Source organism: Sorghum bicolor, chromosome 3 (assembly GCF_000003195.3).
Source record: "Sorghum bicolor cultivar BTx623 chromosome 3, Sorghum_bicolor_NCBIv3, whole genome shotgun sequence".
NCBI classification, from domain to species: domain Eukaryota; kingdom Viridiplantae; phylum Streptophyta; class Magnoliopsida; order Poales; family Poaceae; genus Sorghum; species Sorghum bicolor.
This window is the reverse complement of record NC_012872.2, coordinates 3,204,099-3,218,144: the sequence shown is the minus strand read 5'-3', so window position 1 is coordinate 3,218,144 and position 14,046 is coordinate 3,204,099. Positions and strand designations below refer to the sequence as shown.

Here is a 14,046-nt window from a genome sequence, read left to right as displayed (position 1 = left end):
GCAGCCAAGGAAACTTTGCTAAAAGAAATTAACTTGCTGACGGATCTAAAACATGTTGTAATTCATATTTTATCGTTCATTTCTTTTAGTCTCTTTTTTAATTTCCTAAACTCTGATCTGTTTTGTAATCCTCTTTTGCTCCAAATAAATTCCCCGTAGGGTAAACCCCTCTAGTCTATAAAAAATACGCTATATTTTGAAACGGAAGAAGTACATATCGAATCAAAGATAGTACCTATACCCTCATGCATCCGCATATGCCAAGTGCCGAGCAAATTAAGTAATTTATTTATTGTTCCCGTACATAAAACTTTGATGGGTTGTTCGATCGCGTCCCATTTCTAATAATAGTTTTCACTTACCTAACTGCATCCTGAGTCCCCGACACTAAATTAGTTATGTAAAACTTTGATGAGCACTTGAGCAGAATCGCATCGGAGCTGATATATATTATTTACATATATTTCATTCATGCACATACTGTATATATTAGCTCCTTTGAGCTAGCTAGCTCAAGATGATTAGAGAACAATCGCTTAAAGGGGAAAAGAAATATCAGGCTAAACTAAAGCAGCAAGCTCATCAACGTGCTATCGCGAGAGAATCCAAAAAGGACTAAAGATGGCCATGTTCGGTTATGCTCAATCCACTAACACAAATTCTCCTTGCAACTTCCTTTTGGGATGGAATCGAGCACACATGCATGGGATGGGAGATCTAGTCCCTCCATCTTGTAATATAGTACATTCTAACATTCAAAAATTATGTCCTCAAATATAATACATTCCAGAGGATAAAAATCAGTTTTGCATTACATAATTTACATTTATCAACCAATCACCATTAATTACGTTGATGAAAGTGTCTGATTAGGAATTAAAATGAGAGTATCTGTGTCTTTACGTTCTCTTTTAGTTTATCTTAAAATTTCTAGAATGCACATGACCAAATTAATAAAGAGACGAGAGATATATATGGGGCATGTTTGGTTGACACTAGAGAAAAGTTATTCAGTTCAGACAACAATTTAAGATGTCTGATTTTGATTATCTATGGTTGGATGAACATAAGAGGATGACATGTGGGACATACTCTGTTAGGATGAGTTTAGAGCAACTCCAACAGATATGTTATCCATGTTATTTAGGCTATTTTTACATTTTAAAATAAAAATTAAAGTCCAATAGGTGTGCTATCTCGTTTGCTAAAATAGCAAGTTTGCTATTCTTAAACTTTCGCTTGTTATATATAGCATATCGTCTTCACTAGCTATCCTATACAAATACTGTTGTGGAACTCTAGGCTTTGAGTGAGTTTTTTTTTACACAATGACTAAATCTTGTAGTTTAGAATATAATTTTACCTAGTCTCTTGGAGATGCTCTAAGATAGCTTGTTTTAGGTAGTATTGTTGGAGTGAGAGCAAAATATGAGCACATAAAAATAGATGGCTATAAAAAAAAAGTAGTTTGTTTTAGGTGCTTTGGCATATAACTCTTGGACAGTAGTTTCTCCTCCTGTGTGTTGGTACTACACAGACAACTCTTTGGACAGCTAGACAGAGGAGTGAGGAAGGGAGAAAGACACGGCATTCCCTTCTTCCCCTTGATGTGTCTTTCTTTTCTGCTTTCTATCTCCTGTGGAAAGGGACAGGCAGAGGCAGACAACAAAGAGAGAAGGAATTGAATTATTATATGCGCCATGCACTTGCACTACGAACGATCCTAGCTAGTACGTACTCTGCATCTTCCTGAACCCGTACGTATCTGGTAATATTTATAGGCTGTTGCTTAGTCATATCATCTATATGTAAACCTGACTAGAACCTATGTATCTACAGATACGACAAACATGTTGTATGTACAATGATCAACTTGTTGAGCAATTGCATGCAACCTGTAAGCTAAAGCTAGCAGTATGTATAGGGCGCGCATGCTGTTTACTCCTCGTCCAAAAAAAGAGTGTCATTTTAGGTTTTCGTGTCATAAGTTTAACTCGATTTGTAGAAAATACGTGTAATATTTATATCTCTAAATAAATTTTTAAAAAAACTAGACTTAAAGATCTTTCCAATGGTACTAATTATGTATTATAAATATTAATATTTTTAACTATATATTTAGTTTAAGTTATTTATCAGAAAGCGCAAACAACATTTATTTTGGGATTGAGGAAGTACAACTTAATGTAATATGAAATCAATATATGCATGCTAAGTAGCTAGGCCTAATTAAAAAGGACTTGAATATATGGAATCTGTTTGGAGTGTTTCTATCAGCTAGTATAGGTCGATGAACGAACGAACCTGCCGGATATATAGCAATGCAGCATATACTCCCTGTCCCTGAATAAATAAAATTAATTTATAGAATTATCTTAAGTCAATGTTTTTTATATGCTTATTGAATCTATAGAAAAGCACGTAAATAATTAGAAACATCAAATGAGTGTATTATATAAAATATATTTTATGGTGTATCTGATTATACTAATTTTGTCTCATTAATGTTGGTGTTCTATTTTATAAATTCGATTAAATTTAAAAGAGTTTGACTTATGATAAGTCGATAACTAAAAATTAATCTAATAGAATGGTTGGAGTATACAAATAAAAATAGGTATATATAGCTCCGTGGAGAACCTTCGCTTTACCTAACTAGTACTCAGTGGTGATCGATCAAGAGAGTTTTATGAAGAAAGGTAACGCATATGTCCTCTTATTAGTACAAGGATTCTCAGCAGCAACTATAAAAGTAGCAATGTATACATTGGCTCGTGTAGACATATATGATCAGACAAAGTGCAGAATAAGCATCTCTGCCAAATCAAATTCCACGATGCAATATATGCTGATGATGGTACACAAAGTTTTTTTTTCTTTTTGCATTGCATCATAGAAAGATATTATATTTATTCCAAGCATACACATCCCTGGCACCTATAGCTGATAGTTATTAGGTCCTAGCTATCCTCCTAGGATCGACCCCCATACCACCACGGTATGATCGATATAATCTGATGAAAGCAAAGAATCTCCATTGTCTAATGAAGTAATGATAGATAGATAGATATAGCTGGCATGGGAATGAAGAATATGTATATATGATGATAATGCTGCCTGTCCGTATGTTCTTACCTACGGATCGGAATAACACACAAATGAATCTTACGGTTGGATCTCAGCTCCATTTTTCTAATATAATAATAAATATTCCTCTACATCCCAAATTAAATCGTTTTGTCTTTTCAATATAGCTTTTGTTATGTGACTAGATACACTGAGTATGGATATATATTTTAAAAACTATTTATCTAAATAAATCAAAATAACTTATTTTTTGGATCGGAGAGAATTTAAAGGACAAACTAATAAAAAATATACATATATTATGTGCCACCTATAAATTTAAAACTGAGAGTACTCCTAAGTTTGATCTCGTTTGAAATCTTAGCGTGTATACACATGGATAGATCTACCTACATATGAAAAGAAAGCATATGCATCATGTGGACTCTTGCAAAGTCCTTTTGTCTTTCTCTCATTATCTCACTCCATCGGAAACTAGCTAGCTTCTCAATCTCATTATATAATTGATTCTTGTACTCCCCAAGGGTTAATTGTTCTTGCCAACCATATATATTTTGGAGTCCCAAGGGTTATTCTTGTGTTCTAAAGGAAATTTTGACTATATCGAACTAATCTTTAGAGATTTACCGGTATGTCCATACATAAATATTATAGGTTTACATGTGTCATTAATTCATACACTATTACACACTTTTTGTTGAGAAATTATCCATAATCACTTGATAAAACTTACTTCACTATAAGGCAATGCCCTTGTCATTGGCATAGAAAATCTATTACTCTAGTCACGATAGTACTTTGACTAAAACCCAATAACTTTTGAAAGTATGACCATTGATAGCTCTCAAAATATATAGTTTGGAGATGTAGAAATGATATGAGTAGTAGATTTGTGTTTAATAATACTTTCATAGTAATATACATCTATTAGGAATTATAACTATCTTGATAAAAAAAAGATTGTGATCAAGCCACTCTTCAAATTAAGATTAAAAATTCGATAGCGTCATATTTTTTTTACAAAAGGGTTCATTAGTGTTTTAAATAGCGGGCTATAGTGGCAGATAGTGGTTGAGAAGAGCTCTCTGCTAAATGATATATCTCGTGGTTTGAAACACTAAAAGAGATTAATTAGGTCGATCACCCAAGTGTGTGCTACAATATGGCTTCAATTAATAGGAGTTGCTTGTTGCTCCTACTATGTGCCATGTGTCTCATCATTGGAAATTATTTGTGCCCATCACTTCTCTACTACCAACTTGATTTTAATTTGAATATTTCATTATATACTTGAAGCTTCACCACACTACCATATTTAGTAACATATTAAAAACTTACTCATTGTTGCAAAAAGTTTCTCTTTTGAACAATCCATGAATGTTGGTCGTCATAAGGCATACATTTCTATATACAATAATTTAGAATAACGACTTTGAGGCAAATGTACAACATTTGGAAAATGTTTGCATTCACATAGACTAAGACAAGAATGCACAAACATGTTGAATATTTGCACCAACATACTATATATCAAGTATAGATGATAGGCCTTACATAGCGAGAACCTTAAAAAAAGAGACATGTCCTTTTCCATGTCATATGCTCTTTAGTAGAAGACAAGATTTTGACAAACACTTCTTTTACATAAAGGAAAATTCAGTTTTAAATTTAGCCCCTCTAGTTTATTTTTTCCCCGCTATAGTCCATCATAGCTACGGTCCCATTTATTGTGCATGTAAGCACAATACATGAATCAAATGATGATAAATGATATAAATTACAAATCAATTAAAATATATAATGTTTTATTACACAATTTATATGGAGAGAACTTAAACTAATATACACAAAGAGTAGTTAACTCCATAGAGTAGCTAGCATGCAAATATGTTTTAATACACTTGTGCTATGATAATATTTGTTTAAATATCTCTATATGATTCACAATAATCATATCAATCAACTTATTCCTTTAAACAATGTAGTTTGAATTCTACCTGCAAAAAACTACACTAACGATAAAAATAAATAAACAATGTTTGTGCTCTAGAAAGGAAGGAATAATTATGAGCTTCTTACTAAGTTTATTTCTCCATGATGCATGCATAATAGCACAAATTAACCAAGGGAAATTAAAATCAGCATCAATTTGGAAAGCAAAAGAAATTAAAAGGGTTAATGTACACGCAAACAATACCACTACTCTTTACAATTAGAAAATAGGTAGTACGAATAAAAAAACTATGATAAACGGTGAACTGATTATAGTTGTACTTGATTAAGTGGTCTCTAATACATCTAGCGGCCCACACATGATCCCTTCAGTGTCAGCACAAACAATACCTTTCCTCCCATCGATCTTTCATCTTCTCTTTTCGTTGGCCATTTTGTCTTTTCTGTCTTGGAGAGCTCACATAGTTCCTTTTTTTTATTGAGGGAGATCTACAGAGATCAATTTTTCTCTGTTCTTCCCCCCACTATAGTAGGTGTACATTCTCCAAGAAAAGCATCGCTGCATGTTCAAGCAGACAAAAACCATTCCAGTGAAAGTGGTTGTGGTTAGTGTTCCTTTTAGCATTCATCGCCAGTCGCCACTATTTTACCAGTCCTTGCTACTATCCATGATGATCTTGGTTGTCAGGTGGCCAGTACGGGTAAGGCCATTCTGTCTCTTGGGGGTGAGCAATTGAAGTTTCCTACAATAGAATAGGAAAAAAGAGGGTCAAAAAGAAACTTCTAATATTTCAGTGGAGTGCAACAGTACTTGAACAAGTGCAAAAGGTAATCTCGCTTGAAAGAGCGAGAGAGCATATGCTAGCGGTGAATAATATAATGCAACATATATGTACATGTATGAATGATCAAGATCGACATAAGCAGTAGTATATTTTCTAACTGTCTAGTTCCTTATTTACGTACGTTCAACATGACATAACTGTTAGACCATGCAATATAGCTTCGCTTCTAATCATCAGGGTGTTCTATAGTATACAGCTAAACTGATATCTTGACAAGACTATCATATCCCGGAAGACTGTAACAGAGAGCATGTGCATGCATGGTTTTCGTGTGAACCCACTCATAAAAAAACAGTGCAAGAGAAGACACAAATGATATTGCCCCCTTTTCCTTGGCACTTTTCTGAAGAGATAACAGTAAAAAACTCTTATAGTCTGAAAAGAGAGGAGGCTACCGACACGGAGAAAAAGCCCTCGTTTTCACGTATATGGTCATGAAAGCAAGGAAAGTATGGACTTGTTTTTACTCTGGTCTTTGGTCTCTCCTTTGGCACCGAAAAGCAAAGCAAAGGGTGGTCCTTGTTTGCAGATATTCATGATGTTTCTTCTACTCACTGTGACTATACAGTCTCTCTCTCTCTCTCTCTCTCTCTCTCTCTCTCTCTCTCACACACACACACACACACACACACACACACTACAGTCTACAGATCTCTCTCTCTCTCACACACACACACTACAGTCTACAGATCTCTCTCTCTCTCTCTCGTATGCATGCTGTAAAAGCACCTTAAATAAATAACCAATATAAATAGGGAACCAAATGGGAGAAAAAAGCTGTCATGGTGAGGGCTAGTTTCAGAATGCTAGAACGACAAAGAGACTACGGGACCCCACAGTGAAGTTTCCTCAGGACCCCCCTGGTACAGTCTTTTCTTCTCGTAGGCTATCCGCCTATCCCTCACCTCGCATGCATGAGAACATGCATGCAGCTTTGCTGCCTATACATACAAAATAATCAATATAACATGAATGCACACTATTTGGTCTCGCTGCCCACAGGTTATACAAAGATCAAAATTGGATGGAGTATCTTATTAGGGAGAAAATTTAAAAGTAACATAATAATAAGCACAATATACGTGAAAGATAATGTTCGTATGCATGATTATTCAGACATATAAGAGCCTAACGCTAATCATGTATCGTTGTGATGTTGATTCTACTACTTCACACGTTTGCACACGGTTTAAAAAGAACTGAAAGAAGTTAGCTTACCCCTTTCGTGCTTGTGGACGACGTGCATCCCATTATCAGTTCTTCCAAGCCGGCAGACCTGCGGTCAAGCTTTTGTTGTGGCTGATGCTGTTGGTGCTGAGGCTGTTGTTGCATGTTCTTTGTTATAATAATGTTTAAAATGGAACAATAGCTAAAGCAGTGTTCTTGTAAACAAAATAATTAAAGCAGTGTTTCAGTAAAGAACCAAGCTAGCTAAAAGCTAAAGGAACTATTGGAAAGATTATATGGCTATGGAACAACAGTTCATTCATTACAAGCTTAGGCCAATATGTACGTCCATATTGGACTTAAATCAAATGAAATCTCCAAGGATATGATACTAAAATGGTTGGTGCTGCATCAATATCTTCAAACAAAAAACATCATGGGGCTGAATTACAAGTGTATGTGGGAGTGAAACATAGAAATTTGAACATTCTTTATATGTATAGATCTAGTTTAATGTGCCATTCAGGTATACATTTTCCAGGCATGATGCACAGAGGTGATTTCAGTACTAAAGAGTACGAGTGAAATATTAAATACACATACAAAAACAGTAAGTATGTTTTTGTGATTTATTGCACATGTATATGTAAAATAGTGCAAATATTAGAACCGAAAAGATTTTTGTGACTTTATACACGATGTGCTGTAAGAAAACCTTGATGGTTGTGTACCAAAATTATCTAGAATTTTTTTTATAAAACAATATACTACTAGTTTTTCTATCAGAAAAATATATTGTGCTAGCTAGGATTGTGTAGACAAGAAAGCAAAGACAGCCACTCCAAGGCTCTTAACATTTCCATTTTGGTAACAAAACATACTTTTCTAAAAAAGGAAAGAAAAGAAGAATGAGCAATACACGCCAGCATTCAATTAAAGGAGGAAAAAGGTGCCACATGGTTTTTACTAATTTGAAAATGGGATGGAAAACAACAACTAACTGAGACATGTTAATTAAGAAGACACGCATGCATGCAATTTGGCCATTCCAAATTAGTTTGAGTGCAGAATCCAACTACAAGCCCAATATGCAAGGCCACCTTAATTACTTTTTTCTCTCGCAGATGCATGAAAGAAATAAAATAAGCCAATATGAATTAATCACCTGAAATTTGTCATGGTGATGGAGAAGGATTGCTGGCACATGGAACTGATCATGATCGAGAACAACCGATGCGTGCTGCATTTCAGGTGGCACTATAGTCGAGACGGGGTTCGATGGCCTACTGATCAGGAAAGCTGTAGCAGGCACGGCCGTCGTCGTCGAGAGCACTGGACCGTGTGGCTGCTGCCCCTGGCCGGCATGATGCGGCTCTGATCGTCCAAGCTGATTAGATGGCACCTGATCACCACCTATACCAACCTGCTCCGTACAAACACGCGTATTGATCTTATTAGCGGTCAGAATATACACACATGTACAGTTACTTTCTATTTACATAATTAACTACGCTCTATCTTTTTTCGCGAATAAGAGAATAAGACGCACCAATTATTCAAAGGAAATTTATTGGTAGTTTTTGCTTTCACGGTGGGTGGATGCCTGGATGGTTCATGGGGTTGCTTGCAATATGAGTAAAATGATGTGAGACTCGAACTACTTAAAAGGGTCCATACTCTGATGTGTAGCTCATCTTTTGCTTTAGATTGGCACGTCCTACATTTGGTCAGCTACCAAGACACCCATGCATATATATGCAACAAGCTAGGAAGCTCATCTAATCAAACAGAAAGTAGATATATCCATATACCAAAAGAAAAATACAGGAAAATAAAGCAGAAGCATGCATGGGTGCATGGGAATGGATCGATGCTGATCTGCATGATGTTCTCCCCAACCTAACCAGCAACAGTTTCACATACACACTTTGACTCTATCCCGGCCCAGTCCTCTCAAAGAACAAACAACCAGTCGTATATGTACTTATACAGAGCTAATGAAGAAGAATGGTAGTTATGTTGTTACCTCCTGATCGAAGGTTTTCCTGAAAGGCGCGAAGCTGAAATGGTCCGCAGGCTGCTTCATATGCTGCTGCATCTCGACGGCCGTGGTGACTGTGTATCCGGCCGGGAACGATGTCGCTGACACTTCGTGGTCCCTAGACGAGCAGCTGCCACTGCCACTATCCCTCCTATGCTGCTCCTGCGCCGCCATCGTCGTTGCTGCCATGGCAGCAGTGGCGGCGGTGCCCCGATCAGAGGACCAGCTGCACTGCCTGGGTTGTGTCTGGTAGAAGATCTTGCACACCACCAGCTCCCCCTCCTTCTCCTCTTCTAGGTCGCCGAGGTGGTACTGGTGCATGACCCAGTTCGTCTTCTCCGGCTTGCGGTGCTTGCCAAAGTTAGTGTACAGTACCAATATCTTCTTGCACCCCTTCTGCCGGCCGTTCACCATCACGGGCCGCGTCTTTCCAGTCTTGTGCCACCTCGTCTCGCCCTTGTGGACATCACACTCCGTCTGTATCTTCCTCCTCTTCCTCGTGCCCGTCGTGTAGGCCTTGGACGGCCGGTGGAAGAAGTGCTTGCTTAGGCCATCCCTCGTCACACCTGATGATGATCATCAGCACATGCAAGGCATATATAGATGCAAGAACTGTGTTAGAAACTGAGAGCTGGGTGGGTGGCCAGTGTTTCTTGAAAGATGCAACAAACCTCTGGAAAAGATAAGAGAAAGAAAGGAAAGAAACCTATTTGGAAACTTCAGAAGCATCTTACCATCATGACAGAGAAGAGAGAGGTAGATCAGGGTAGGCACAACTTTCCATAAACAATAATTCTCTTTGCATATACTCCTACCCAAGAGCACATGTAGAGAACACTAAGAATAGAGAGTAGAGCACATCGAGAACAAGGGAATATATGCCATATCCCAAATCCAAACCATGGCACATAATTCATGGCGAAACAATCCCAACATACAATATATCACCCCATGAAAAGCAAAGCTCCAAAAGCCAGGAATATGTCTGTATAAGTATATGGTTCAGAAATATTTCTGCTCATGCCTAGCTTATTAGAGAGCTCCCTCGCTCACCTGGAAGTTTCTCGGGGTGGGTGTAACATATGCCGTCCTCCCCATCTATCGTGGGTATGAACTCATCGATGAGAGGGTGAGATCTCGAGCCTTCATCCTTCACTTTCGCCTCGAGGTGCTCGATCAGCTCCTGGTCAGTTGGATCGAACTTGACGCCTGCCGGCAGCCCCACCCAATCCTTCTTGCAGCAATTAATTCCATCAAAACAAGTTGCACCACCAAGTCTCATGGTACTGATGCTAGCTGAGGAGGTGCAACTGTGCGCACTCATAGATAGATAGATAGATATGAAGGCAAAACGAAATTGTCAACTTGACAGTAGTTGACACATGCTACACACCGGTTTGCTGTCGATTTTCTCGCCGCAGTGGGGGCAGTGCTTCGCGGTGGAGATCCGGTGTTCCTCGAGCTTCTCGTTGATGAGCTTGGAGCTGCTGCTGTGCCCCCTATTCATGTCTGGTTCATACGCGGCACCAGGAGGCAGTGCGCATGCATGAGTAGTAGTAATAGGCGAGGGATGATTCTTGTTTCTCCGTCTTGCTGCGCTGCAAAGTAAAATCAAACAAACATATATATGGTCATCAAGCAAAATTCAGCAAGAACGCGAGATGGATCGGATCGAAACAAGCAAGGGAACGAAGGTAAGAGAAGCAAACCGAAGAGCAAGTCGGAGGAGCAGTAGTACTAGGGGTGCAAAGGAGAGAGCGAGCAGTGAGGGAGAGGGGTACATATAAAAAAATCGAGGCAGGCAGGCAGCTGCTTTCACCGGTTTAATACATGAGAGCAGAATTCCTGCCTACTTTAACTGAAGCCCACCCCCTAGCCCTTGAGGAAAAGTTAAAGGGCCCCTCTCCTCCCAAGCTCTCTCTATCTCTCTCTCTCTCTCTCTCGCTTAAGCACGACACAAGACATGGACACCTTTCATCTATGCTTGATTAATTATAATTAAACTGCCCGTAAGATGGTGCCGCGGCATGCACCTTTGCCTTAGACGTTTACTGTTGATGCAAGTGTTTTTTTATTGGGCTTTCAGACTTTCAAAGTTCAGGGACTGTCTGGCTGGCAAGCTAGGACAAGCAAAAGCAAAAGACATGAAGAACTGCTGCCTCACCACACCACACCACAGCTGTTACTGCAGATTCCACACCCTGCACTGCACTCACTCCCACGCGGAGAGAGAGAGAGAGATTGTGTATCTACTACTATCTAGCCAGTAGGCTCAAGGTTAGCATGCATGCTAACACGCAAATCTGGGTATCTGACATCAGCAACGAGTAAACCACTTAGGCCTTGTTTAGTTACCTAAAAATTTTGCAAAATTTTTTAGATTTCCCGTCACATCGAATCTTTATACGTATGCATGGAGTATTAAATATAGATGAAAATAAAAACTAATTGCACAGTTTGATTGGAATTGACGAGACGAATCTTTTGAGCCTAGTTAGTCCATAATTAGACAATATTTGTCAAATACAAACGAAATTGTTACTATTCCTATTTTGTAAAATTTTTTGGAAGTAAACAAGGCCTTAGGTTATCCAGTGCACAATGTAAGAAAAGGGACTAATAATCACGGTTCACATAAAGTAAACATGTGAGCATTGGTCAAGGGAAATATTTTTTGTCATTTTTGTTATTTTTTTTTCTCTAGCTTGCATTGCATGCATGGGATGATGGAAAGGGGAAATTTCTTTCCACTGCACAATAATGAAGTTTGCAAATTGCAGGAGCAAGATATAACAGAGATAAGAGGTCTCACATGGGCATATGGAGGAGGCCTTGTGCTCAAATGATGATCCTTTTTGCCATGAGAGTGCGTGATGCTGGAGCTGGACAGAGAGAGAGGTGAATCCCAGAGCTTGCTTCCTACCCAAGGCAAATGGAGCAGTACAACACTTGATGGACCCCAACACCTCGAATAATAGTAGTACTACAAACTGGGTATAGAGGGTAGAGCACATAAAAAATATGCGCGCCTGCTGCATCGCATGCCTGGACAAAAGGAGCAACCTTAGCTTCTCCTACAAACATCCAAAATTCATGAACTTTTATAGATATGTAAGCTTTTTATTAAACACTAAAATGCATTGTAATGAGCTAGAAATTAACTCAAATTAAACCACTAGCCGAGGATAAAAGAGACAAATACATTCATCTAATTATTTTCTATGCATCCAGAATACGCATGGCCTATATAGTTTTTCAGGCAATGGAGAATGCTTCCATCGGTTAGAACCTAAGCATTTTTGCGTATCTTACCAAAAGTTGTGGCACAGCAGCAGACGATAGAAGCTACGGGCAAGCAAGTCTGCCAAAGAGAATCTTGCCACATCTCCTTGTCCGGTTGTCCCCGTGACATGTGGATTTTTGGTGGTAATAAAAAAAAATCTGGCATGCTTTTTTAATTCTCTGGATAAGGAACTTCATTGATAATCAAGAGGAGTTTTCATGAATGTGATCAATTAGATCCCGGACAAGAGTGCACTTGTGTGCTGATTCTGATGTTCAAAAGTAGCACACAAGAAAATGTGGGAGAAATACTGCACACGGAAAAAAGAGAAGTTTGCTTTAATACTAATAACTCGATCGACGGATCACAATCCACAACATGTTTACTTGGTCCACAACATATCTATCATATAACATTTATCTCACTTTCATTTTTTAACGGTGGCAAATTAAAAGTGTGAGATTGGGAACATATACTATTAAAATATTTTAGATTATATGGATATCTAGAAATAGATTCGAAAGATATTTCAATTTATTTTGTATAACTACAGAAGTGGGCAATGTAGTTACAAATTAAAGGGACTACTTTATATTATTTTTTAGATGCGGGTAACTAAAAAACAAATTTAGGGGTTACTTTGTATTGCCTTTCTAATGGTAGATATGCGCGTAACTTACATGTAAATTTATACGGCTATTTTAAATTATTTTTCATAATGATAGGTGGTGCAATTTAGGGGGCTCCTTTATGTGTTTAAGATGGGAACTGAAGTGGCTAATTTATGTATTTGTAAGTGGATAATTTTTTAGAAAACTGAGTGGATCCAATGATAACTATTGGCGATGGAATGTGATCCCACCGTACGGACAAGATTGCACTTCTAACAGGGCTGATGTTCAGAATTAGCACAAGGAAATACGGGAAGGAACACTGCAGGCCCGCGTTATCTGCGTGCGTGGGCTTCAATGGTACCTGTAACTTGAATGCACAAGGCAAAGATCACAATCGACTGGTTGTCCGAAGTCCGAACAACTGGGGCCCAGGCGCCACTTGCCCGGTCCGGCACCACACCGTTCAGCTATCCCTGTGGCTCCCCTCCCATTGCTGTCATGTATGGACGGAGACCCCAGACGGCAGAACAGAGCATGAACCTGACCAGACCAGCGGCAGGGCTGGTGGTGTCCCCACTCGCAGAGGGCCATAGGGTGGGCCACCCTGCTCGGACGGACAGGTATCATATGCCTAAGGTCTAGGTTAAAGACTTGTTCGGTTGACAAAAAAATTTAGTTTCAGGTACGGTAGCATTTTATTTTTATTTAAAATAAGTTTAATCATGAACTAACCAGATTTAAAGGATTCGTCTCGCAAATTACAGACAAACTGTGTAATTAGTTTTTTTCATCTATATTTAATGCTCTATGGATGTGTTTTAAGATTCAATGTGACTGAAAATCTTAAAATTTTTTAGGTAATTTTTGGAAAGTAAACAAGTCCTGAGTAGGCTTGGCTTGTCCCCACGTGGGACTGAGAGCGCGACCGCGACGGCGCCACAACGTCGTCGGCATCCGAAGGCGAGAAAGGGCCAGCTGCTTGGGTTGTTCAACAACAACACCTGGACGGACACCAGCAGCAGGTCCCGGCCCTGGTCTGCTACGTGCTGCCCCTTC

General features: G+C 38.7%; 1 protein-coding gene across 5 annotated transcripts; it reads right to left on the bottom strand.

The window, feature by feature from the left end:
- On the bottom strand, positions 5,215–11,928 carry LOC8084357 (protein ATAF2). 5 transcript variants are annotated; one of them, XM_021455276.1, is made up of 7 exons: positions 11,906–11,928; positions 10,487–10,691; positions 10,147–10,327; positions 9,079–9,659; positions 8,218–8,475; positions 7,104–7,205; positions 5,215–5,783 (listed from the first exon to the last, which is right to left on the bottom strand). In XM_021455276.1, the coding sequence occupies exons 1-7, from the start codon at positions 11,911–11,913 to the stop codon at positions 5,703–5,705; spliced, it is 1,416 nt and encodes a 471-aa protein (XP_021310951.1). In that variant the 5' UTR covers positions 11,914–11,928; the 3' UTR covers positions 5,215–5,702. The 5 variants fall into 5 exon arrangements, with proteins under 5 accessions (XP_021310951.1, XP_021310954.1, XP_021310950.1 ...); XM_021455279.1 differs by lacking the exon at positions 11,906–11,928 and adding an exon at positions 10,803–10,960 and having other exon boundaries at positions 10,147–10,403; XM_021455275.1 differs by lacking the exon at positions 11,906–11,928 and adding an exon at positions 10,803–10,960.